Genomic DNA, 24321 nt, shown 5'->3' with positions numbered 1-24321 from the left:
ACTGAAGAATACTTCTTTTTAGGTGGATGTGTACACGTGATCATGGAAATATCCATCACACACTGTGAAATAAAGCGAAGTACAAGAGAGCTAATATCTGAAAACGTTTGTATGCAGTGGATGGGAGCCAGATGTGAATGAAAGTTGAACAGACCTATGGATGAAGACTGCTGACCCAAATCCCTTGTTTATGTGTATATGTATGTATGTTGTAGTTAGATTTTTCTGATTAGATGAGCGTGGCAAGACAGCAAAAGTAGTATCTCAGCCAGATCTAAATAGGGAAGGGTATGATTGATTAAATAAGCAAAAAGAATCAAGTGATAAGCATCAGAGTTAGCCAGAGTATCCACAATAAAATAACTAAATAAAAAAGACAAATAATAACCATAGTGTTGTACATGGTTTCCAAATGTAAGTAGTTTGAAAAATGTTTGTACCTGAAGCAAAACTGGAGGTGGTGAGGAAAAATGAAGGTCAAGATTGACATTTCACGGAAAAAAACGAGCACTGGCAAAGCCAATAGGCCGTGCTTACATTTTGAGTTATCAGCCAGAACTATTGGTTTTGCCAAAACCGACAGGCATGCTGAATAAATATTTCAGTAGCAGCATGTTAGGAGAGCGGGTGTTTTGGGTAGTTGAATCTTATCAGCTGATCAGTATAAGAGCAGGGCTGCTACCCTGTGCTGAGTCTTATACGCCGGTTGACTGCTAGTGATGCCCCTAAAGACTAGTCCTCCAATAGAAACCATTCAAGGAACAGACTTTGCCATCCCTGATAATGTATTTATTATGCTATACAGCGAACCAATGAATTTTGTAGTGAAGAAATATCAGAAAATTATTGTTTTTTTTTTGTATAAAAACCTAAATGTGTGATGATATAGTGTACTTCTAATGTATAAAATAGTTTCCCGAACATTCCAAATGAAACACTGTCTAGGAGGTGTAAGGACTCACACAGACAGCTGATGATGAGACAAAAATTCTCCTCTGGGCTGATCCAGAATGTGATTGCCTGTCTGAGCCTATAGCTGAAAGAGGTTCACGGAAGCAAGCCAGTAGTTTGAAGTGTGACAGATGTGCTCAGACATGGGACAAGTGCTCACTGTTATATAGGACTCAAGTTGCAGCTCACTTGTGATATCTAAGTAGGCCAACATTGGTCTGGGGTTGCTTGTGTTCCCATTTGGAGGGGACCTGGTATAGTGGTTTGGGCTGGACTGTTCCTATTAGAGCACATCCAAAACTGATTAGCATAATACAGCTTTCTGTCTAGAACAACACACTGGGTGGACAATGATGGCCTGGAATGTTGCTCAGTGTGGATGTTAGTAACTGAGATTAATTCATCCATTCAAGCATTCTATCCATCACCTTATTTTTGCAATGGGTTGCATGGGGAATTATCCAAGGCACAATCTCCTGTCTATGGAACAGACCATAAAAGATAGTTAACATTGGGTTAAATGGTGGTATTCATCTGAGATCTATATGGGGCCCTAAATTCGTTAACACATAATATCCTGCAGTAAAAACACGGAACCAGTAATAGACACGGAAATAAAAACATGTTATTTTCTAAACAGAAGCACATTTTGGTGCAAAAGAAAAGGGAATCTTGCCTCTTTACATTGTGATAGCTCATATAAATTGCCACTTTCATCACTTGTCTCACAATGGAGAGTGGCATATTGTTCAGTATGCCAATTTTTGAGGCACTACTGAAAATCATGAACAGAAAAAATGCTTATCAGTGAGCAACTATCTTAGAAAATAATATGGTGTATTGTATAAAAAACACATCTACTTAAACACTTGGGTTTAGTAAACTTTCCGGTGTATGCAGCATTGAACTCTGCATATTATTACCACCACAGGACACATCTGAATCTCAACATTAGCCCAAAAATAGTTTCTCCGAGCATCACAGATTTAAGCCGGTTAACATGCACTTGATCCCAGTAAGACGGTTGTTACAGTATTACATCTACTAAACTGTCCCATTAAAAGCACCCATTAAACTGGCATTTGGATTTGGACATATGTCTAAGGGAATTCCATCTCCAACGATTCATCAATGCTGGTTGTAGCTTGCACCTGAATGTTTTATAAGCTGTCAGGAAACAGCTGAATTGTAGACCAAGAGTGCTACCCGCAAGAAGAAATGTGGCAACAGCTACATAATACATGTAAAGCTGCAACATGGCAGTCAGGTCACACATTTGTGTAAAACTATGATTACTGATGCCAGGTGTGATACAGAGGGATGGGCATCTTAATCAAATAATGTTTTTGCAAGTCAACCTTCAACATCTCATTAAATATGCACTACCTGTTTGCTTGTGCACATCTTGCATGAGCATAATGGGCTCATGTAATTAATGTAAATCTTGTTTTATGTAACACTGACTTTTTAGGTCTTGACCTACAGCATTGCTTTAGCAATACTTGTGTGGTCGAGATTATAGTAGGGCTTTCAAAAGTCTACCCAAACTGCTGCAGATCGGGTACGGTTCATGTGAGGCAGGCGGGTGCACATCGCACATCGCACATCGCACATCCACACCATTGCCAGCCACATCCCACACCATTTGCCTGAGCCTCGGAATCAGACTTCAAAGGAATGTGCTCCCCCCGCCCCACCAATGCCGAGAGCTTGGTTTTTTTTGGATCCATTTCACGAGGCGGTGCACGTTGCCTTCTTCCTCTCCCGGATAAAAATACTGCCGCAGGCCACTTTCGTCTCACTCCTTCAGGATTCGGCAGAAATCAACCTAACACCACACGGGGTGACAATGCGCAACTTTTCCCCCGAATAAACAGAATTTACATTTCAGAATGTTATCTCCCTACTTGTTTTATCATCGTGATGCATTTGGGTCCTGCCAGTGCCCCTCCTCCTGTTATTTATCACATACAAGAAACAAACTACAGAAAGCGCATCTTTTTCCAGTACAAACTGGGCGCAACCACTTTATCCCATGGGGTGGCTACACCCCCCCGCCTCCGCTTCCTCACTTCCACCCTCCCAAGTTTCAGAGGCAGCCTGCCAGGCTTGCGACGAGTGATGGCGCTCTTGCGCTTCTTTGGTACCAGCTTTGCACTGACAAGCGGGGTTGTCGTCGGCCGAGCGCTTTACGTCTCACAATGAGTTTGGTAAGCAACCAAGCTCTATATGAATTAAAGCAAAGTACAAAACACGTGCTCGGGCAATTGGATCTGTGTTGCTGCCTCACTGAAAGCTACCTCACAATCCATTATAAAGGTGACAATGAACACACTGAGAGGACTGTGCATGTAACCTGCACGCTGTGACAAATCTTGTTACACTTCCGGTGTTTGGTCCTATATTTCACGTTCACTTTCCACTTAATTGCATCTTTCTTTTGCTTTCTTGATGTTCGGGTGCGCGCATGTGCTTGCTTAGGGCAGGTCACGGGAACGCAGGACAGCTCTCCAACAAATGTCCGTCCTACAGAAACCGCATTTTTTCCCAGTACAAACTGGGCACAACCACTTTACCCCATGGGGTGGCTACACACCCCCGCCTCCACTTCCACCCTCCCAAGTTTCAGAGGCAGCCTGCCAGGCTTGCGACGAGTGATGGCGCTCTTGTGCTTCTCTGGTACCAGCTTTGCACTGACAAGGGGGGTTGTCGTCGGTCGAGCGCTTTACGTCTCACAATGAGTTTGGTAAGCAACCAAGCGCTATAGGAATTCAAGCAAAGTACAAAACACGTGCTCGGGCAATCGGATCTGTGTTGGTGCCTCTCTGAAAGCTACCTCACAATCCATTATAAAGGTGACAATGAACACACTGAGAGGACTGTGCATGTAACCTGCACGCTGTGACACATTTTGTTACACTTCCGGTGTTTGGTCCTATATTTCAGGTTAGTTTTCCACTTAATTGCATCTTTCTTTTGCTTTCTTGATGAACGGGTGCGTGCATGTGCTTGCTTAGGGCAGGTCAAGGGAATGCAGGACAGCTCTCCAACAAATGTCCGTCCAGGCCCCCCACCACTCACGGTGAATACGCAAATGACATCCCTCTGCCCTGGAAGAGTGGACTTGGTTCTTATAAAAACATAACTTTTTGTGTTTTATATCTTGAACCACCAGAACATTTGTCTATTCCGATGTACTTTCAAGCAAAATATTGGCAGCTGAGCAGTCACAGTTTACAGCTGTACTATTTGAAACTAACTGTAGACGTGCTCTCCGTCGCTCTCTCTTCTAATATTTCGCTTCTCTCTCCCTGTTCAACCTTTTTTACTGTCTATTCTGCATTTCTCATCTCTCTCATTACCTTGTTTTCTCCTCCACTATCTTCACTTCTGTCTTTTTCTTCTCTCAACTCTCATTTCTTCCTTTCACTTTATTCTCTCCTGTCTCCCATCCTCCATCTATGTATAGACCATTCGCCTGCTTCACCTCTCTGCTATTTTCTTTTCTCTCATGCTCTTTCCTACACCTCTGTTTCGCTACCTCCAAAATGTGCCCCCTTTATTTTCTTTCTCTAATCTCCTCTTTTATTTAATCGCTCATAACCTTTTCACCTGCCTTTCTCCCTGTTTCAACCCTGCCTTTGCTTCTCTGTCCGCCTTTAACAATTTTATTTCTTTGAATATCTACATTTAATGGTCTCTATCTGTGTAACTCTCTCCAGACTGCCAACCGCTAGTACTTTCTGTCTCACTCCACACACACAACCACACCCACAACCACACACACACAACCACACACACACAACCACATACACACACACAACCACACACAACCACACACACACACAACCACACACACAACCACACACGCAACCACACACAACCACACACACACACACAACCACAACCACATACACGACCACACACACAACCACACACACACAACCACACACACACAACCACACACACACAACCACACACACACAGCCACACACACACAGCCACACACACACAACCACACACAACCACAACCACACACACAACCACACACAACCACAACCACACACACAACCACACACACAACCACACACACAACCACACACACAACCACACACACAACCACACACAACCACACACACACAACCACACACACAATCACATACACAATCACATACACAACCACACACACACAACCTCACACACAACCACACACACACAACCTCGCACACACACAATCACACACTCAACCACACGTCAGTGCACACTTTCACCAGGCACAGACACCATCAGTTGCCAGTGCACGCTTTCAATGGGCACAAACACCACCAGCCGTCATTGCACGCTTTCACTGGGCACAAACACCACCAACTGTCAGTACACACTTCCACCAGGCACACACCACCAGATGTCCGTGCACGCTTTCACCAGGCACACACACACACCACCAGCTGTAAGTGCACGCTTTCACCAGGCACACACCACCAGCCGTCAGTGCACACCTCCACCAGGCACACACACCACCAGCCAGCAGTGCACACTTCCAACAGGCACACACACCACCAGCCATCAGTGCACACATCAATTGTTAACGCATCCTCAATTAACTATTGTAGCAATCGCAGTATGGCGCACTTTACTAAACATATTCATCTAAAGCGCAGCATGCCACCATTGCTAAAAAAATAAATACACATTTTTTTGGCCTACAATTTTTAGGCTTTTGTTGCAATTGGTGTTGCAATATTTAGCAATGCCAATAGCTCAAACTTAATTATTGCGAGACCTATTGCATTGCAAATGCTTGTTTTGTTTTGAGGTATACTTGTAAACCCCCTCATATACACTAAGAGTATGTCTGAATATTGGGCTGATTGGAAGGTCATGACAAACAATTGAAATAAGTTCCAAAAGTGAGGGACATTTGAGTATATGGTTGATAAAAACCATAGGTCTTGATTTAACATCAAATTCATTATTGTTAACTTTTTAGAACAACAGCCAACCACAGGGCAAATGGATTAAGAGTTGCATGTTAATTCATAAAGAGAGAAATCTATAAAAAACAGATTTATAGGTAAGTAAAGTCTTCATGCAGAAGAAAATTAGTACAGGTTATGACAGTAGAAAAAGGGCTTAAAACTACAGAAGGATCATAAAAAGGTGTGACTGGTTGTTAATGGTACTGATGGATTGTGGCACATCATAGAAGGTAGGGTTATGTGCTATAGTCATGAAAAAAATCTGCGATACAGAAATCTTGCATTATAACAGATACAGAGGTTGCTGTATGCACAAAAAGTTCAATAATACACAACTTGTAATGTGTACATGTATGATGAAGATTCGGTCCATGTTAGATACATGTCATAAGGCATAGAAACATACATCCCCCAGAGAGGAGATCATTGGTACAGATGCTTCAGTACTTGGAGTCTCTTCCATTCGTATTTCAGAGTACAATGCCCACAGATCATTGCTCTCGGGACAAGTGTACAGAGTCTGACGATAGGTGGTCCATGCTACATCTGTCTCGTGGGATGGGATTGTTAATATTGATCGGATAAAACTCTGAAAAGGAAAAAGAGGGTATAGGTGAGTTCATGGGCATGATTTTAAAGAGAAGGATTATGATGTGCAGAAAGTCACGAGACCTGCATTAATACCGAACAACTGGTAGGAAGGACACATGCAGATCATTACATGGTTCTCCTTATATAATTATCTCAGGAGGTGGGCTCTACGGCAAACGCGGTGCAGGAGATGAGGCCCATTGTTCATATATTTCAGGGTGTATGTTCAAGTTACAGAACGCTTAGGAGAAGAAAGTTAGTGAATGTGCATAGGAGATTGGGACAAACAAGATACCATCTACAAGAAGCAGGTTCTTCTCTATACACTTCTCATTGGGAGCCCAAATGGGCCTATATCATTTAGTGAATGTTAAATTCATTTTGACCATCATTAGAACATATTTTTGTCAAAGTTGACCAAGCTACTCAAGTTAATGTAGGGAGTTACCCTACATATTGAAGGCTTAAAATTTCAGATCAAAGAATGCTTGATTGATTATACGCTTAGTATTTTGAAATTTCTGTGTCATGTCTATTTACACTAATCTTAATCCATCTTGTTTTCTCCTAATACATTTTGGTCCTTGGGTCCTTCATCAGGAGATAATTCTGTATTGTAAAGCTATAACTTTTAATATATCGGCCTAAAAAATTAAAGACGCAGTTCCATGTTGAATGTTATTGGCATCCTATCAGGAGATCGGGTGCATTCTACTTGTATCCCATGGAACTGGTCTCATTGCATAGACATTTAATGAGATGAGCCAATGATACATGCTTCTCAGAAAAGAGAGGCAAGTGTACATGCATCTATGGAGATGGGGGTCTATTGTTGAATTATCTCTTGAGGGTGTTTCACCAAAAAAAGAACAATAGAGGTCTTAGTACAGAGTCGTCAGGAGAAGTTATACATGGTATCATCTCTGGAGATGGGGTACATAGTACAGGCATTTCATGAGAATTTGTGCTATTTCTTTACATTCAGTTGATACAGTCCTTGGAATGTGCATGTCAGGAGATATTTGTATTTGGTACACATCTCTGAATATGCCGTCCCTAATCAACGGGACATCCATAGTTGGCAACAGGGTGCATTGTTAATGAACGTCATCGGTGGGTACATGGCACATGCCTCTAAGCAGATGGGTGTGTCTGTAAGCAGAAAGCATAGGGGTGGAATGTTTATACAGAGTGCACAGGAGAAGCCCCCCAAGATGCATGGCTCTTAGGGGATTGCTTTTATGGTACATGGATTTAGAGAGATGGAATCCTTGCATAATAGCCTTAAAAAATTTAATATTGCTTTCAAAGTCTCAGGATAGGGTGTTCATTGTACTGGTGGATTACAAGAAGTTGTTAAAAAATTTAACTGGTACAAAAGAAATGTTTCAGAGTGCAGATTACTTACAAGCACATGCTCAGTGCTTGCATTGTAGTGAAGAATTAGTGAGTAACATCCCATGCCTCATCTCCTGTCTCTTTTCCCCTACAGCACTTTTTTACTTCCTTTGGCGCCCGTGATCGGACGTACATGATGATGTTCAGACTCTGGCAGAATGCTCTCCTAGAAAAGGTACAAAGCTCAGACGTCAGTACTTGGGACATAGGGTATACGTTGTACCTTTCATAGTAGTTTTCTTCAATTATATACTTTCTTGAGAGACAGAATATATGTGTGTGTGCATTTTCTTTATTTAAAAGTCCTCTGTTTCTCTACCTGTAAGATTGTCCATTGTTGATAGTGTAGGGTGTATGTGGGAGTGGTAAGGTTTAAAGACATTGGCATTCAGAGAAAAGACCGTAAACCCTGGTACAACTTCAAGGTGGCTAAATGTCTGCTCAACTGTGATGCAACCTCCTCTCTCCTCTTTTATTACCACTTAGAGAAGTAGTACTGCCCAATAACTTATCAGGGTAATCTCTTCTACTGACTCTTGACCACAATATTGACTTTCAATCCATTTCCACACATTTCTGTTTAATGTGCTTTGGGAAAAACTAAATGTATAGGGCCCTTAAGTACATTTTACTGTTCATGCATAGAGACTTCAGTGGTGTACTGAGGATTTTCTCTGAGGTCAACTGCTCAGGATTTGCTTGATAATTATAGTGCATATGAACCCCAGGCAAAACAGTCACAGTAGATGGGAGTTAATAAATTCAGTGCCATTTCTAGGGTAATTGAAACAACTTTGAGTGAGCCCTTTTGGGAACATAGAAATTAATATGTCATATATAAAACCAGAGCTTATAATTTGTTATATAATAGTACATACTCAACAGGCGCCTTATTTTAACTTGTTTAGAGTAGAGCTTTAAACCATATACATATGGATTTGTAAATCTGTATTACTTTACCTGGTAGTGTCATAGCCCTTTTTCTCAGTCATGCAGCAGGATTAAAAAACAAATTTGCAAACTGTCCCCCGAACTGCACCATGTTTAGATGTAATTGTTGTGGACTCAGGTGACTGGCTGCATATCCCGCAGCAGTTGAAGTGCATTAAAAACTAATATGGGAACTGTGATGCTGCCTGCAATGGGGGCGATGAGAGTGAGTGTGAGGGCGGAGTCAAAGGCTTGGCTAAAAAAACGAAATATTCTGTAACTTTTTTTGGTCTTTCAATTTCAGGTTATATAAAATAACGCTGAGCTTAAAGTGAAAAATAAATGCAAGTTAAGTTAGTCAGTGGGAAATGCAATATTGTACATTATGAAAACTCTGAGTTAATTTATACCACAGAAGTCTGTGTGTTTAAACAGAGACCCACATAATTGAAACCCTATTGGAGAATAGTGACATGTGTATCTTTAGTGCTACAAGGTAGGTTTGTAACAGAAAGCACAGTGAATATGCAAGTCATTATTTTAGGCTGCTACAAAATGTGCAAAAAGGTTTAAGATAAATTTGCTTCCAAATTATTGATGTTAGTAATACCCAGACTGTATGTAGTGCAATAGTTCCTTACAACTATCTTTTAAAGCCACATACTTCACTGCTCAGATAGGAACTTCCTTTTAATACCAGTAAAAAAGAATACATCTCTGCCTTTAGGAAGCTTCAAGTGATTCTGTTAATTAAAGCCAATACCAGCTTCCAAGCACCGTTTACATTTGCAGATTGATCATTTGCGCACATTAACATTTCTTTCAGGCACGCAAGGCACCCTGGCAAGAAAGCTTGTTTAGCTATCTGCCCCTGCGCGGTTTCACAGCAGAGGAGACTCCCTGCCCTACTTCAGTGGAAGCATTTCATGTGCCGGAATTAACCGTCCTGGGACGGTCATATCTTCACAAAACAGAGGAACTGTTTTCCTTCAATGGGCATGTTGGGCCTCTCCGATCCCACACACTTCGACCACTGATATCCACAGAATACCAAGTTTCTTAACCTAAGGTTTATGTTAACCAAACATTGCAATTTGAGATTTTTAGCCTAATTAATTCACTTGAAGTGAAAATATTTGTCCTACCACCCTTTTAATATAAGGAGGTACACTCACGCTATGTCTAAATGTGCTTGCTCCTACCTTTGATCAGGATACATATTCTTGCATTTCTTGGAATGGATAATACCCACAAGATGTATGTCAGTAATCACATATTAAGAGGTTTGTGTGTGTTCCTTTACATTTGTTTTGCTGGTAGGTCTATACATAAACCCTCCCCATGCCCTATAATTGTGAATGTGAAATTATCTCAATAGTGCTGCATTGTGCATATTCCCAAATGCCCTTCAAATTCGGTCAAGACTGTCTTTCAGTCCATATTGGGAATTTATGTGCATACAGTACAGCTCGTCAAAGGAATCATAGCAAACAGATACATGTTTCAAACTACATTTTAAAACCCATTTCAATACTTAAAAAGTTCTAGGTGCTGGGGATTCCCTCCAACTTGAGAGTTATCAATAACTGAGTAGTTTTATGATTTGATATGTATTGTGATATTGCTTCTTTTTTATATGTTCTTAGCAAACGAAAATATGTACACCTTGTGTTATGGCTTGTGTATTAACCAAGCCCTCAATCTTCACTTGAGCAACCAAACTCTTTTGAGAATATGTTTTCGAAGAATCAGCAGGGTTTACGAGTGTGTGATCGTAGATGAGTGGGTTCAGGCTGAACCAGTGACTTTATGTAATGCCTGTAATACATTCTTGTCTCGAAAAGTACATTATGTTGCAATTACGGTGATTGATTATGAGGATGTTTGGGGATTTACTCTTGAATAGTGCAGATGTATTGTGTTTCTTCCATTTTCGCGTGTCTACTCTTGCAGTTCTGTTTTACTGAATTAAATTATGTACTAAATGGTTTTTTTTTAACATGCAGTTTTGCATGTTAAAAAGTTCAGTTTGTTATTTGGAAGTTTAAATACCATGGAGGATTCAGCTGCTTTTGAATTGGTTGCCATTTGTGAGCAGTGGAAAGGAATGTATTCTCAGAGTTTGAAATTTTGCAGTGTTTTGGCTAGATTACTACTTAGTCCTGGTACTAAGTATTTTTTTTCTATGGGTAAATGAGAACTTATGGTTTCAGCATTGTCACAGATTCACTAACTGTGGCTGGCAAGGAAGTTTATCAAGGATGTTCGGAGCGTGTATTGATGGTTGACAGCAGAAGGTTGGCTCACTAACTGTACACCTTCTCAATTTGGTTAAAATTTCACTCTGATCAATTTGAATTTACTTCAGTAGGTGATATATATTTTAAATAAGTGTGTACGTTTTGAGTGCCAACGGACTCAAGAAATACATTTATGAAGGGAAGCAATCTCTGACATTTAAACACAACAGAGAATAATGTACATAAGGAATGTGATGTAAAGAGGAGTCCATATTTAACAGTGCTAGTAACCAGGGCATTTTCTAGTAAAAAATAATGTGGTTTTGGTTCAGGTAGGCCCCAAGGGAGATTCATTTTGTAGAAGGAGGAGAATTCATAAATTGTTATTGGGTTTGTGGTCTTTAGTAAGTTGTGATACCATTGTTTTTTTATTTTTTTTTAAAAAGAGGAAGCATTAATAAATGTTCTGGTTGTTATTCATTGTGGTTTGAAATGAAAAAGGGACACGTGAGATGAAGTTGATTCTTGCATAAGTTTGTTTATATAACACTTAAGTATGTCTTTACACCAGACTGTGGTAATTGTGGTTGACTGTTGCAATTGACGAAGGGAACTTACTGGGATCTAATATAGCGGTTTCATTAAAGTTTCTGTGTTTGCATTTGAGCAAAAGTCTATTTTTATACTGTGGGTAGTTTTGTTATGGTCTCTCCTTAAAGTAGTGATTTCAGATGTGCATGCAGATATATTTAAATGTTGCTTTTTTTCAAAATCTTCCATATTGATTTTTAATGTTTTTCTGTGAGTGGCGTACTGGCTATTTGTATGTGAATTCTATTGTGTTGCGTGTTTAAAAGGCTGAACCTGCACTTACCAACATGTGTGCTGGTTTCTCCTACTCTTCTATCCTTCCACTATCCTATTCAATCTAACTAACAGACTCACATGTCCATCACTCAAATCAACTCATATTTCTCTATACTAATCCATCACTAATCCTAATCGCCGAAAAGCACTTTGACGCCTTGTCAAGGGTAGTAAACGCTATATAAATACAATTACAATACAATACTATCTATTAAAGGTTTCTCTCATCACTGATGCAGATAACTTTTTCTCCACAGCCCTTATGTCCAAAGGAACTCTGGCACTTTGTCCATCAGTGTTACGGGAATGAGCTGGGACTCACCAGTGACGATGAGGATTACGTGCCACCTGATGATGACTTCAACACAATGGGGTAGGTCCCAGTTGCATGTATTTAAGATGTTTTATATAATACATAACATACCCCATCATTGATGGCAATACAAGTGATAACAGGTAAAAAGAAGTCAAATGTCATATGACAAAGTAAGGCACAGTAAAAATGATGAAAACACAATAAATGGATATTTGGGACACATTGTAGAGGTAAGGGAATAGGGAAGAAGTATAAATACCATCAATGGTATTAATGATGATAGGAAGGAGGTCAGATGAACGTGAAGTGAGAATCAATTGTAAACATAAAAGAGATTCACCTATTCTTTCTGTGAAGATTCAAAGAGGACGTAAGGCTGAGTGTTTTTGAGTGTTTCTCTATATGTGCTCTGATGCTTCATTGATGCAGGTTAGGTGACTCTACAGCTCTCATGCTATTGTTCATTAGCTGACTAGACAATCTTTCCAGTTGCCAATGTTGTGTTTGTACATCTATATCCTCTACAATATCCTTCTATTTACAAAAATGTTGTGTGCAGGAATTGTGATCATATTTTATGAGCCCAAATTAATTTTCTTGAAAAGCCTATACATCCTGTAGAGTCGTTAGGTTCTTTAAACTGGCAATTGTGTGGCACTCAAACCTGTGCTGAACTTTACTATGAACTTTAATATATGCACTCTTAGCAGTATTGTCTAGCCGCAACTGCTATTTTTGGTTGGGTAGACAGTGATGCAATCCTATGTTAAAATGGGCGTGATCTGGACAAATGTAATCCTTAGTGCTGATGTTGTGCTGGTTAGTGATTAATCATCAGTCTAGGATGTGGTATCAAGGGGTATAGAGCTTTTTTTTTTTTTTTTTATTAAAGTTATATTGATACTTTTAAGAACAAAGCAATAACCTGGTAATCTGTCCTACAGCACAGTAAGTGTTCATGGCCACACCTAAACATATCACAGCACACATTTGATAATACAGAAACATTTTTGTCAATCCCTAGGCTTCAGTTTCAATAGATATGCAATTTTTTTCTGCCACAGGCACTTCCTAAGCGGTTTATAAATGTCATAATTACCTATTAGGTTGTCCTGGTTCTACATTAACAGCATTATGAAGCACGATTTTCATCAACCTTCAGACAGTTAATCATTTGGCTAGATTAACAGGTTTGGTTGCAAAGCTGTCTCAAGAGGAGGGCAGCTGGGGCTCTTTGCTTTATGCCCCATGCTCAGACATGAGTCCCAGGCTCTCCACACCACTGGAGTCAAGCTATCCAGGCTGAATGAAGGCTGATAGCCAGAAACCGGTCCTTGGATGCTTGATTCCGGTCTGGGAAAGACATGGCTTGGTAGTTCGGACTGGACTGTTCCCATGAGGCACAGGGTCAGAGCTGATTTGCATATAGCCAGTGTCTAACCCAGGGTGGTGTGGAGTGCAAAAAAACGATGGATTTAGGCCCAGATCCTTGTACTGGGGTGAATGTATGACATTGTTCTACATTCTGTCCATCAACTGTGTTTTTTGCAATTTTCACCCCGAGTGGGCTGGGTATGCTCAGACGTGAGTCCCAGGCTCTCCACACCACTGGAGTCAAGCTATCCAGGCTGAATGAAGGCTGATAGCCAGAAACCGGTCCTTGGATGCTTGATTCCGGTCTGGGAAAGACATGGCTTGGTAGTTCGGACTGGACTGTTCCCATGAGGCACAGGGTCAGAGCTGATTTGCATATAGCCAGTGTCTAACCCAGGGTGGTGTGGAGTGCAAAAAAATGATGGATTTAGGCCCAGGTCCTTGTACTGGGGTGAATGTATGACATTGTTCTACATTCTGTCCATCAACTGTGTTTTTTGCAATTTTCACCCCGAGTGGGCTGGGTATGCTCAGACGTGAGTCCCAGGCTCTCCACACCACTGGAGTCAAGCTATCCAGGCTAAATGAAGGCTGATAGCCAGAAACCGGTCCTTGGATGCTTGATTCCGGTCTGAGAAAGACATGGCATGGTAGTTCGGACTGGACTGTTCCCATGAGGCACAGGGTCAGAGCTGATTTGCATATAGCCAGTGTCTAACCCAGGGTGGTGTGGAGTGCAAAAAAACGATGGATTTAGGCCCAGATCCTTGTACTGGGGTGAATGTATGACATTGTTCTACATTCTGTCCATCAACTGTGTTTTTTGCAATTTTCCCCCCGAGTGGGCTGGGTATGCTCAGACGTGAGTCCCAGGCTCTCCACACCACTGGAGTGAAGCTATCCAGGCTGAATGAAGGTTGATAGCCAGAAACTGGTCCTTGGATGCTTGATTCCGGTCTGGGAAAGACATGGCTTGGTAGTTTGGACTGGACTGTTCCCATGAGGCACAGGGTCAGAGCTGATTTGCATATTGCCAGTGTCTAACCCAGGGTGGTGTGTAGTGCAAAAAAAACGATGGATTAAGCCCAGATCCTTGTACTGGGGTGAATGTATGACATTGTTCTACATTCTGTCCATCAACTGTGTTTTTTGCAATTTTCACCCCGAGTGGGCTGGGTATGCTCAGACGTGAGTCCCAGGCTCTCCACACCACTGGAGTCAAGCTATCCAGGCTGAATGAAGGCTGATAGCCAGAAACCGGTCCTTGGATGCTTGATTCCGGTCTGGGAAAGACATGGCTTGGTAGTTCGGACTGGACTGTTCCCATGAGGCACAGGGTCAGAGCTGATTTGCATATAGCCAGTGTCTAACCCAGGGTGGTGTGGAGTGCAAAAAAACGATGGATTTAGGCCCAGATCCTTGTACTGGGGTGAATTTATGACATTGTTCTACATTCTGTCCATCAACTGTGTTTTTTGCAATTTTCACCGCGAGTGGGCTGGGTATGCTCAGACGTGAGTCCCAGGCTCTCCACACCACTGGAGTCAAGCTATCCAGGCTGAATGAAGGCTGATAGCCAGAAACCGGTCCTTGGATGCTTGATTCCGGTCTGGGAAAGACATGGCTTGGTAGTTCGGACTGGACTGTTCCCATGAGGCACAGGGTCAGAGCTGATTTGCATATAGCCAGTGTATAACCCAGGGTGGTGTGGAGTGCAAAAAAATGATGGATTTAGGCCCAGATCCTTGTACTGGGGTGAATGTATGACATTGTTCTACATTCTGTCCATCAACTGTGTTTTTTGCAATTTTCACCCCGAGTGGGCTGGGTATGCTCAGACGTGAGTCCCAGGCTCTCCACACCACTGGAGTCAAGCTATCCAGGCTAAATGAAGGCTGATAGCCAGAAACCGGTCCTTGGATGCTTGATTCCGGTCTGGGAAAGACATGGCTTGGTAGTTCGGAATGGACTGTTCCCATGAGGCACAGGGTAGGAGCTGATTTGCATATAGCCAGTGTCTAACCCAGGGTGGTGTGGAGTGCAAAAAAACGATGGATTTAGGCCCAGATCCTTGTACTGGGGTGAATGTATGACATTGTTCTACATTCTGTCCATCAACTGTGTTTTTTGCAATTTCCATGCGTTTTGGGGCCATGCTTTGCTTTTGCAACTTGTGTTTACTAATGAAAAAAAATACCTGACTTGTTAATCCTCAATGCAACTTAACGTGGCAACACCACTAGGCAGAGCAAAATACTATTTTACTACTTCTTGATTAAAAGACTTGAGAGGACCTTTAAAACGTCTGGCCCCGGTCCCCATCAAGGTCTGACATGCCTGCATGGTTGAACTATATGACTCTGGATTGCCCTAGAACATGACATGTTGTCCCGCAGACTGGAGCACAATGACATTTTAGCAGGTTGTCAAATGGTTTAAATATATTTAGACAGTTTATTTTACAGAAGGTACAGTAGAATGGTACTTACCTATGATGCATAGAAAAATGCTAGCTAATTGGAACAATGCAAAAAAAATAAAGTATCCAATTTGCCTAAAGTGGCACTAAATGATGTGTCTGTTGGAACATGCCTGGAAAGGCTAATGCAAACACTTTTGAACACTGTCAAAAGAACACTCTAACAAAGATAAGTGTTTAATGATCATGGACGATCATGGTTTATCAATGAACAGAAAAAAAGGGAGGGAAGAACATGAAATGAAAACTGTAGTTATGGTGGCATTTATCCAGTTGTCCGATGGAAATCAGGTGTTGGGTTGAGAAGGATCCATTTTGTTTTAGTTCATTTAGCTTTAGGTGTGAACATTTTAACCATATTTAAATAATTGTTAGACATGAGGAAAATGTGAATTTTGAGTTGGCTTAGATGAAGATACCAAATCCCTCATTCAGTTAGTAGCAATCCAAGAGAGTCTACTTAAATAGTGGAAATTTAGTGTGCAACAAGTAACAGGAGCTGGTGAGTGACGAGAGACTAGAGACTTCCCCTACTTAAACATTTTGTTGGCAAGATAGTACTCAACCATCCTAGTACTGTGCTTATTATTACAAAACTATATTTGTAGGCATACAGGAAGATTTTGCTGTCCTCTAAAAGAATTAGGAAGCAATTGTCATAATGTTTCAAAATGTTTAGGTATTAACACCATCACTGTTGTTGTGGTGCCTTGTCCGAGGGAAATTTGAGTGGATGGTGCCAGTATAGTTTGGTTCATCCACATAAGCATTGATGTAGTATTCAACACAGTTTTCTATAATCTTCTAAAGAAAATGCAGCCCTGCAATGGAATGAAAAGTGACACATCAGTTTGGGTCACTGTTTGTAGATTTCTAACCCAGGTTAATTTTTTAAAGGGTGAGTGATAGATTTGCTCTGCATATTTTAGACAGTGAATTGGATCACAAGGTGTCCTGAACAAGCTTCAGGAAAACCTCAAGAGTCACGGAGCCCAGTTTTACTAAGAGAAAGTCAAGAGAACCTGCCTTTGTTTTTTGAAGGGTTTTTAACAAAACTGGCTAAAGTTATGATTATTTTTGAAAGAATGCAGTTTTATTAGCATGGTTATTCTCAGAGCTCCATGGGAGGGTGAAGTCTCACAGAAAAATATTGTTTTTCGTCAGAAGTTGGCTTGTCATAAGTTCAAGGTCTTCTGCCATGAAACTAATTCTATCACCTGGTGGATGATATATGATATGACGTCCACCTGAAGCCACTATGGAGAGTATAAAAAGATATTTATGGTCAATTTAAGAGATGAGCAACAAACCAAGGTAAATCCACTGCCAGTCTTTCCTACTCTGTCTAGTCTAATAATCACTAGCCCCAAGGGGTTAGGAGGTTCATATGAGGTTATAGGTGCCAAGAGTACCATCTTTCAGTAAGAAGCATGCTGTCGAATTTACTTTCCATGATAAAGTCATCTATTTCTTTGTTCTGCGCTATAACTGATCTCCAAGAAGGAAAAACCAGAAGGAAAGCCCTCTCCCTTTAAGATCCCAGGATCTAGAGCAGCAAATGGAACCACATTTTCATTGATTTCATATCAGCACCAAATTTCCTACAATTTATAAAAAAAGGTGAAGACATGCCTCTTCAAGGAGCACTACCCCTGACCTAGCAGTCTACCATTGACCTTCCTCCAGTAGTATCTTCCCGAGGGCCATGCCCTCCATTGAGCACTCTTGCTTTTAAGCTAGGCTTGCATTCTGCAATTGTCATCTTAAATATAGATACATATGTACATACATACAGTTGAGGAAGCGCCAATGGAATTTTCCCATTGTGGCCTCTTTCAAGATGGACATTTTAGATGCTTTGGCATGGGCTAATTTTGAGACTTTAATATGTTTGCGATGCCTACGATAGGATTCATATGTATGTGAAATAATTCTGTGTTTTGTCAAGACTGGTTTAGATTTTCCGGGCAAATCTATTAGGGTTTCAGTGTATTACATGTCATAAAGCGAGGAGGATTTTTTAAGACATAGTGGGTGTAGGTATTTAAAAGATTCAATCTAGCCTGGCGGATGAGGGCTGTTAGCCCGAAACCGGTCAAAGGATGCTTGTTTCTGGTCAAGTCGAAGACACGGCTTGGCAGTTCGGGCTGGACTGTTCCCATGAGGCACAGGGTCAAGACTGATTTGCATGTAGCTGTGTCTGAACTGGGGTGGCGAAGTGAGCTAAAGAACGATGATGGATTCAACCCAGATCTGTGACTAGGGGTGAGTGTCTGAAAAGTTTCAGTGCTCCATCCATCATCTCCTTGTGTTTGCTACGAATTAAAATATTATCCCATCAGGCATATACAGGTTATCTATAAGGAGACAATCTGCACTTCATTTTGTAAGAGGCTCAGCTAGATCTCCATCTATGTGTGGGCAGCTGGAAATGTGGCTGTGCTTAACTTTCTAAGATGACCAACTATGTCTCTGTTTGTGTTGGATTTGAGTGTCTGGTTGAGGGTACCATTGGAACTTAGGTGTCTGTTTTTATCAGAGGTAGAGATAGCTGAATCTATCTTTGGTAGAATAGATTTAAAACTCTCATACAAAATAAGAAGCAATTCTCTGGTGCATTCAAGAGAAAGTGTGATACTAGTAATTTGTTTTAGCAGGTACACATTTGAAGAGCGCAAGCACATGTCTGACACCATTTGGACAAGGTGTTGGTTTAGGCTTAGAGCTTAAGTGGCTGAAAATCTGAGATGTAGTCATGGTTTCATCCAACAACTTCAATTCATCAGAGGGATTTACTGAGATGGGCTGGGAGACATGGTATGAATCTTCTGTTGCAGAAGGGGCTAGGGGATGAGTGTGTTCAAAGGATATTATAGTTGAGATATGTGGCGTGTGAGTGGTTTGACAGGGGAAACTTATGTCCAGAAGTCATTCGTCTGGGTATCTCTTTTAGTAGGAGGGAGCTTGTACTTGGATGAGACAGATGGGCGCTAGAGAGGACAGACCTTGGTGTGTCCACATTTGGCAGGAGCGTGCTTGCATTAAGGTAAAATTCAGTGTGTGTTTACTAAACAGGTAAGAGTTAGCGTCATCACTGGCTCGAGAGAAGGTGGGTGGCCAGATGAGCAAAAAATATGGATGTCGATGCAGCTGGTAAGAGCATATGGGTAGAGGATGAAAGCACTTAAAAGGTATGGAGGGTTCAAGATGAAGATGGAAAGAAAAGGAGGTGTGAAAAAACAGAAATAATATCAGGGAGTTATGGATGAAGAAAAGAGGAGAGAAATGGAACGTTTGGGATGCCTCCTGAGAAACAAAAGAAAACATCAGCTGAGGGTGGGGTTTTCTTCTCACCACTCTACCCAAACAAAATATAACTCGTGTATATTGGGCTTACAAGGAAAAAAGCTATTTGCCAATTTACCTCAGTAGAAAATGGCATGCCACCACTTACTCAAACAGCTGTGACAACTTATGTATGTTTAATGAAGTTATCCTGGTCATTTACTACTACAATGTATTTTAACATCTCAATTGGGCAGGACAAAAGTTTTGTGCCACTTGTACCAATGCTCAAACACTGCACACCCTTAAGGCTTCAGAAAACGTGTTACCCAAATCTGAAATCTGGGCAGTAATGGCGCAGCTCTTTTTCAGTCAGTTTGAGTGGCGGGCCATGTGCTTCCACCTACTGGAAAATCAGTGTTATACAGACAATGCCTTTGTTCTTTCCTTGTCTACCAGGTTTTGTGAAGAGATCCCTGTAGAGGAAGCTGAGGTGATTGACAACTCCTCCAAAAGCAATATAGATGTGAAACCTGATGCCAGTCCCGTGATGTTTGAGAAGTCCCTCACCAACAGCACCTTGGCATCTACCGGAAGCAGTGAAGCCCCTATTTCCGTATGTATTAATCTTTGGCTTCTTCTCACGGTTTTATTGTGCATATGCAAGGTCCAAATTTTTTATATATAGTATTATATGTGTGTGCGTATGTCACAAGGCAGGAAAAATCGTCCTCCTGAGATTTCGGTTAACAGTGACCCATGTACAGTGTGCCTGCAATTCTCCGGCATTAGACCGGCAGTGGTAATGAGTGCAAATCTATTAAGAATAAGGCATAATGTTATAGAATGGAGTGAACAAAGGCAGATAGTGTGCAGTCCCAAGACATGGCCATTAGATCTGATTTTGCAGAGGAAAATATGACAAAAAATGCACTGCGCAAACCCACTATGTTCTGATCTGCTATGTTGTGTTCTGCTGTGCCTTTATGTACTATTTGAGTTTACTGACAGCAACATTCTCCCCAAATTCTTGCCACTAGTGTTAGTGTACAGCAGCTTAGGACTGTGGCAAGGTTGTTTTGTTAAACCTTGCCAGCATTGGATTTCAATGAAGACAAAAAGCAGATATCTATTTTTTTTAATACAGAAAAAAGAGTTCATGATGCAAAGGCAGTCCCCATGTGATCACAGTCCACTGCACTAATGTTCACCACCGTACTGCATTTGCATAGCATTGGGTGTTATGCAAGCGTGTTTATTTATTTTTTGTCCTTTCGGATACAACGTCCATTGACAAAAACACAAAACGCAACATAAAACATGATTTAAAATTACAAGAAAAAAACAAATCGTAAAATTCATTAAAAGCAGTTAAATGGATGGTATCTTGCCCATTCCACCATACTCCACCAAACACCAATGTATCGTAACTCGATTCAGTGGAAAATAACATGTAAAGGACCCCATTCCCGAACATCAGTATAATGCGATTGTGTAGAGTACAATAGGTCTGTAAGCAATTGTTAAAGTGATAAATGCCTAGGAATCACTTAAAAGGCTTTACATTGAATGATACAAGCAGAGTATAAAAATGCCATAATGCACGGCACATGAAGCATTTAAGTCTATGATCTCTGAAGCTGATAATTGCTTCATATGATCTATCTTCACTGCACGTTTACCATTGTATGTGTCTATATGCCCAAAACTATAAGTAATTGTTCTGTAGTGCATATCAGTACTTCAGTAATCAGTGTGTTGGAACACTGAAGTGATCAGCCAAGGTGGACAAGGGACAGACATCACTGGTCACTGAATAGTGCAAAAGAACAGAAAGTAATAATTGACCCAAAGTGAGCAGGTAAAACACCAAACCAGTGATGAGTGGTTTTAGTGCACACATAACATATCAATAATCTTAAAGTAGTGCCTGTTGTGTGAGAAAAGACAGGGGTATTCAATAAGCATGAGGATTAATAGTATTTAGCTGGTCAGTGCGCAAGTACATACAGCAGCGGTAAGTGAGCAGTCACAAGCACAGGATCACATGTCCATGAACCATGTTGATAAGTAAAATACATTTGTGTGCAATTAGATCCATGTGCAAGGCACATGGAACAAGCATTGTTTGCAAGATGGAAGACAAAGGAAATAGAATAAACCCACAGTTCAGAAGGGGTGACGGTTACAGCGTCGAGAGAGGGTGAATATAATATGTTTGACGTTCATAGTTACTATAGTTCTAATAGTAAGACTTGGGTAATGCACAAAGATTAGTGACAAGTATGCAGTGCACAAAAGCGTAGTGTTCATTTGCCAACATACTAAGGCATTCAAGTGTAGCATTGGTCTATTGGAAGTATGAAACAGACTATGTCACTATAAGGATGTGTGAAATCGGACATTGATGACCACTATAATTTGAACAGGAGCTTCTGTTCCATGGAATGCCTGTGTAAGTTTTAGACCCAATATAATCACCAACATGTACATCTATATTTCTTCTCTCCTACAGTTTGATGGCAGTCTGCCTGAGGAGGACCTGGAATGCCCTCTGGAAAAAGAGCTGGTGATAGCCAAAATTGAAGGCGAAAATACAGAGTTTTTACCTCCTGTCACAGTCACCTCCCCCTCCTTGGACTTCAATGACAACGAAGACATCCCCACAGAACTGAGCGACTCCTCAGAGACCCACGATGAAGGTGATTGGCTTGGGAAGTTGGGCCGTTTACCCAGGTGACAGCAGACTAGATGGCAGGTGGTAATAGGCCGTCATGTGGAATCCCCAATTGCAAAGGGATTAGCGATTGAGAAAGGTCAGTGTTATCCAGAACCTTTAAAAGGAGGAAGATGTTGTACAAGTGTGGACCAAGAGATACTCCTCTAATGAAGAAGATTATTTTATTAGATTGGAGATTGTAAACAGGCCAATATGAGGCACAACAGTAATGATTAGGGACCCAAATTTCAAGGTCAACATGTGGTACAATATTTATGAATAGGATAGCCTGGTATTCAAACATCATGAGTTTGGGTTTATTACATACAAGAGTAACAGTTATAAAGAGCATAAGATGTAAGAGTGATGAATAGGGATACTGAAGATAAAGGAGTAAAAACTCGGAGCATTGTGAGGTACAGTGTGATGCACAGGGGTACATGAACTTGTAAAGGTTGAAAGGAGTGTGAGGTCCAAGAGGGGTGAACTGTAGAATATTCTCTACAACTAGAGCACTTGTAAGTAAAAATAAAGCTTTGGGAACATATGATAAAGATACAATGACGAGGCTTTTTGGTAGGTGAAGTTGCTTTTTACAAAGTTAGTGGCACTAGATGAAGTGTCTGTGTTCCTGATAGAGGGAGTAGGGGATGAGACAAGCAACTTAGATGTAAGTGACATTTGGTGGCATAGGCTGAAATTTGGTGATGTGATCCACAGTATGATGGTAGCTGACATTGAATCGATTTATTACAGAGTGAAAGTGGACAGGCATAATCAGGTTGATGTATTGTTATGAATCTAAGTATCATGGGACAAATGTGTAAAGTTTCCAATTAAAGGTTGAACAGTTGGAGGAGAGTCATAGTGGCATAGGTTGAAGGAGTACTGCTCAGACTAAAAGTGGACCACTTGCCATGGAGGTAGATCACATAAGTGAGACTGAATCAGTTGAGCTAAAGGGGGTACATCAATAACGAGTAGCATTGCTATATTAATTTGAATATGGTTGGCTTTTAGCATAAATTGTTTCCATTTGCGATGTGAGGGTATGTAGTTGTTGAATTTTGTTAGAGAAAGAGGTGATTCTGAACAGGTATGGCTGGATCAGGCTCTTGGAATCTGGTGGGTTTGGGAGACTGTGGTGCATGAGATCAAATAGTATTTTAGGGTGGAGTCAGGAGTTGTTGAGTTTAAAAGATGGTAGGGTAATGTTTTGTGAAACATGATAGTACTCAATGAAGATGAGTGGTCTGGTTGGAAGCGATAATTCAGGCTGGTCTTTTCCCTTACTACAGGAAGGTGTTGATCTTATCATGATTTTTTGTCAGTATTGATGAAGGTTGATGCTAAGTGTTGGATGACATTGAATTGTTAGGAGCGAACACGCTGCTTTCCAATGTGAGTGATTTAAATCTAGCTGAAATAAATGGTCTCAGAAAAAGTACCTTAACTAGTAATCCTATGACCTAGATGTAAAATGTAGACATTCAAGTCAAATCATATCAACGTTTTCTAGCTATGTCACTGAAAACAAACCTCTGGTAAGGAAGGGCAGAACCTTTATTTGACTCACAGACCTTTTCCCTAATGTGTGCCTTTGCAGAAGAAAAGGGTATGCTGTGTACCTTAAATAAAGAGGAACTCTTGTTGTTTAAAAAAAACTGAAAATCTTTAGGATTTTTTCCCTCCAACCCAGCTCTCCTCAAACCTGTTTTATATTCCTTGTGTGAGCTTGCGTAAAATGCTTGACCACTCATTGTTTCTTTATATTTTCCAAAAGTGACGTTGGTTACAAAAAAGAGACCAGGCTAGCTCCTATAGGTGCTAGGGATAGTGCTGAGAGATCCCTAGTGTCACTGGCCTGTCTTCTCTAATACAATGTGATTTACTTGTTGTTCCTTTGCATGAACGATTCACAAAGCGGGGAATAAACAGTCAGAAGTTTAGCACAGTAGGTTTTCTCTTACATCTGGAGCAAATGTGGAACTTTCTGGAGTTTGACAGATGCTCCCAAGAATTCTCCTGGAAATCTACGAGATAACATATGCAAGGAAATTGGTTTCTTATATGGTGTGGTTGTGCAACCTCACTGTGTAATACACTCACTAATCCGTCTTGGGAACTTAGCTCAACCCTGTATATCCATGGCTTCGAGCAGTCCGGCCTTAACGAAGGAACAAGTGCAAAAC

The 24321-nt window shown here is 41.0% G+C and overlaps 1 protein-coding gene across 3 annotated transcripts in view; it reads left to right on the top strand.

The window, feature by feature from the left end:
• Nucleotides 1–24321, top strand: part of GRAMD1B (GRAM domain containing 1B) — a 798329-nt gene that overhangs the window by 586002 nt on the left and 188006 nt on the right. For all 3 annotated transcript variants that reach the window (XM_078681825.1, XM_078681827.1, XM_078681826.1), the window contains 4 exons: nt 8014–8094; nt 12214–12329; nt 19870–20026; nt 21926–22112. In XM_078681825.1, the coding sequence (XP_078537951.1) occupies nt 8014–8094; nt 12214–12329; nt 19870–20026; nt 21926–22112 (541 nt within the window). The remainder of the gene's footprint in view (nt 1–8013; nt 8095–12213; nt 12330–19869; nt 20027–21925; nt 22113–24321) is intronic.

This window comes from Lissotriton helveticus, chromosome 3_1, assembly GCF_964261635.1.
Source record: "Lissotriton helveticus chromosome 3_1, aLisHel1.1, whole genome shotgun sequence".
Classification (NCBI taxonomy): Eukaryota; Metazoa; Chordata; class Amphibia; order Caudata; family Salamandridae; genus Lissotriton; species Lissotriton helveticus.
The sequence above is the reverse complement of the archived record's forward strand: the minus strand, read 5'-3'. Positions and strand labels throughout refer to the sequence as shown.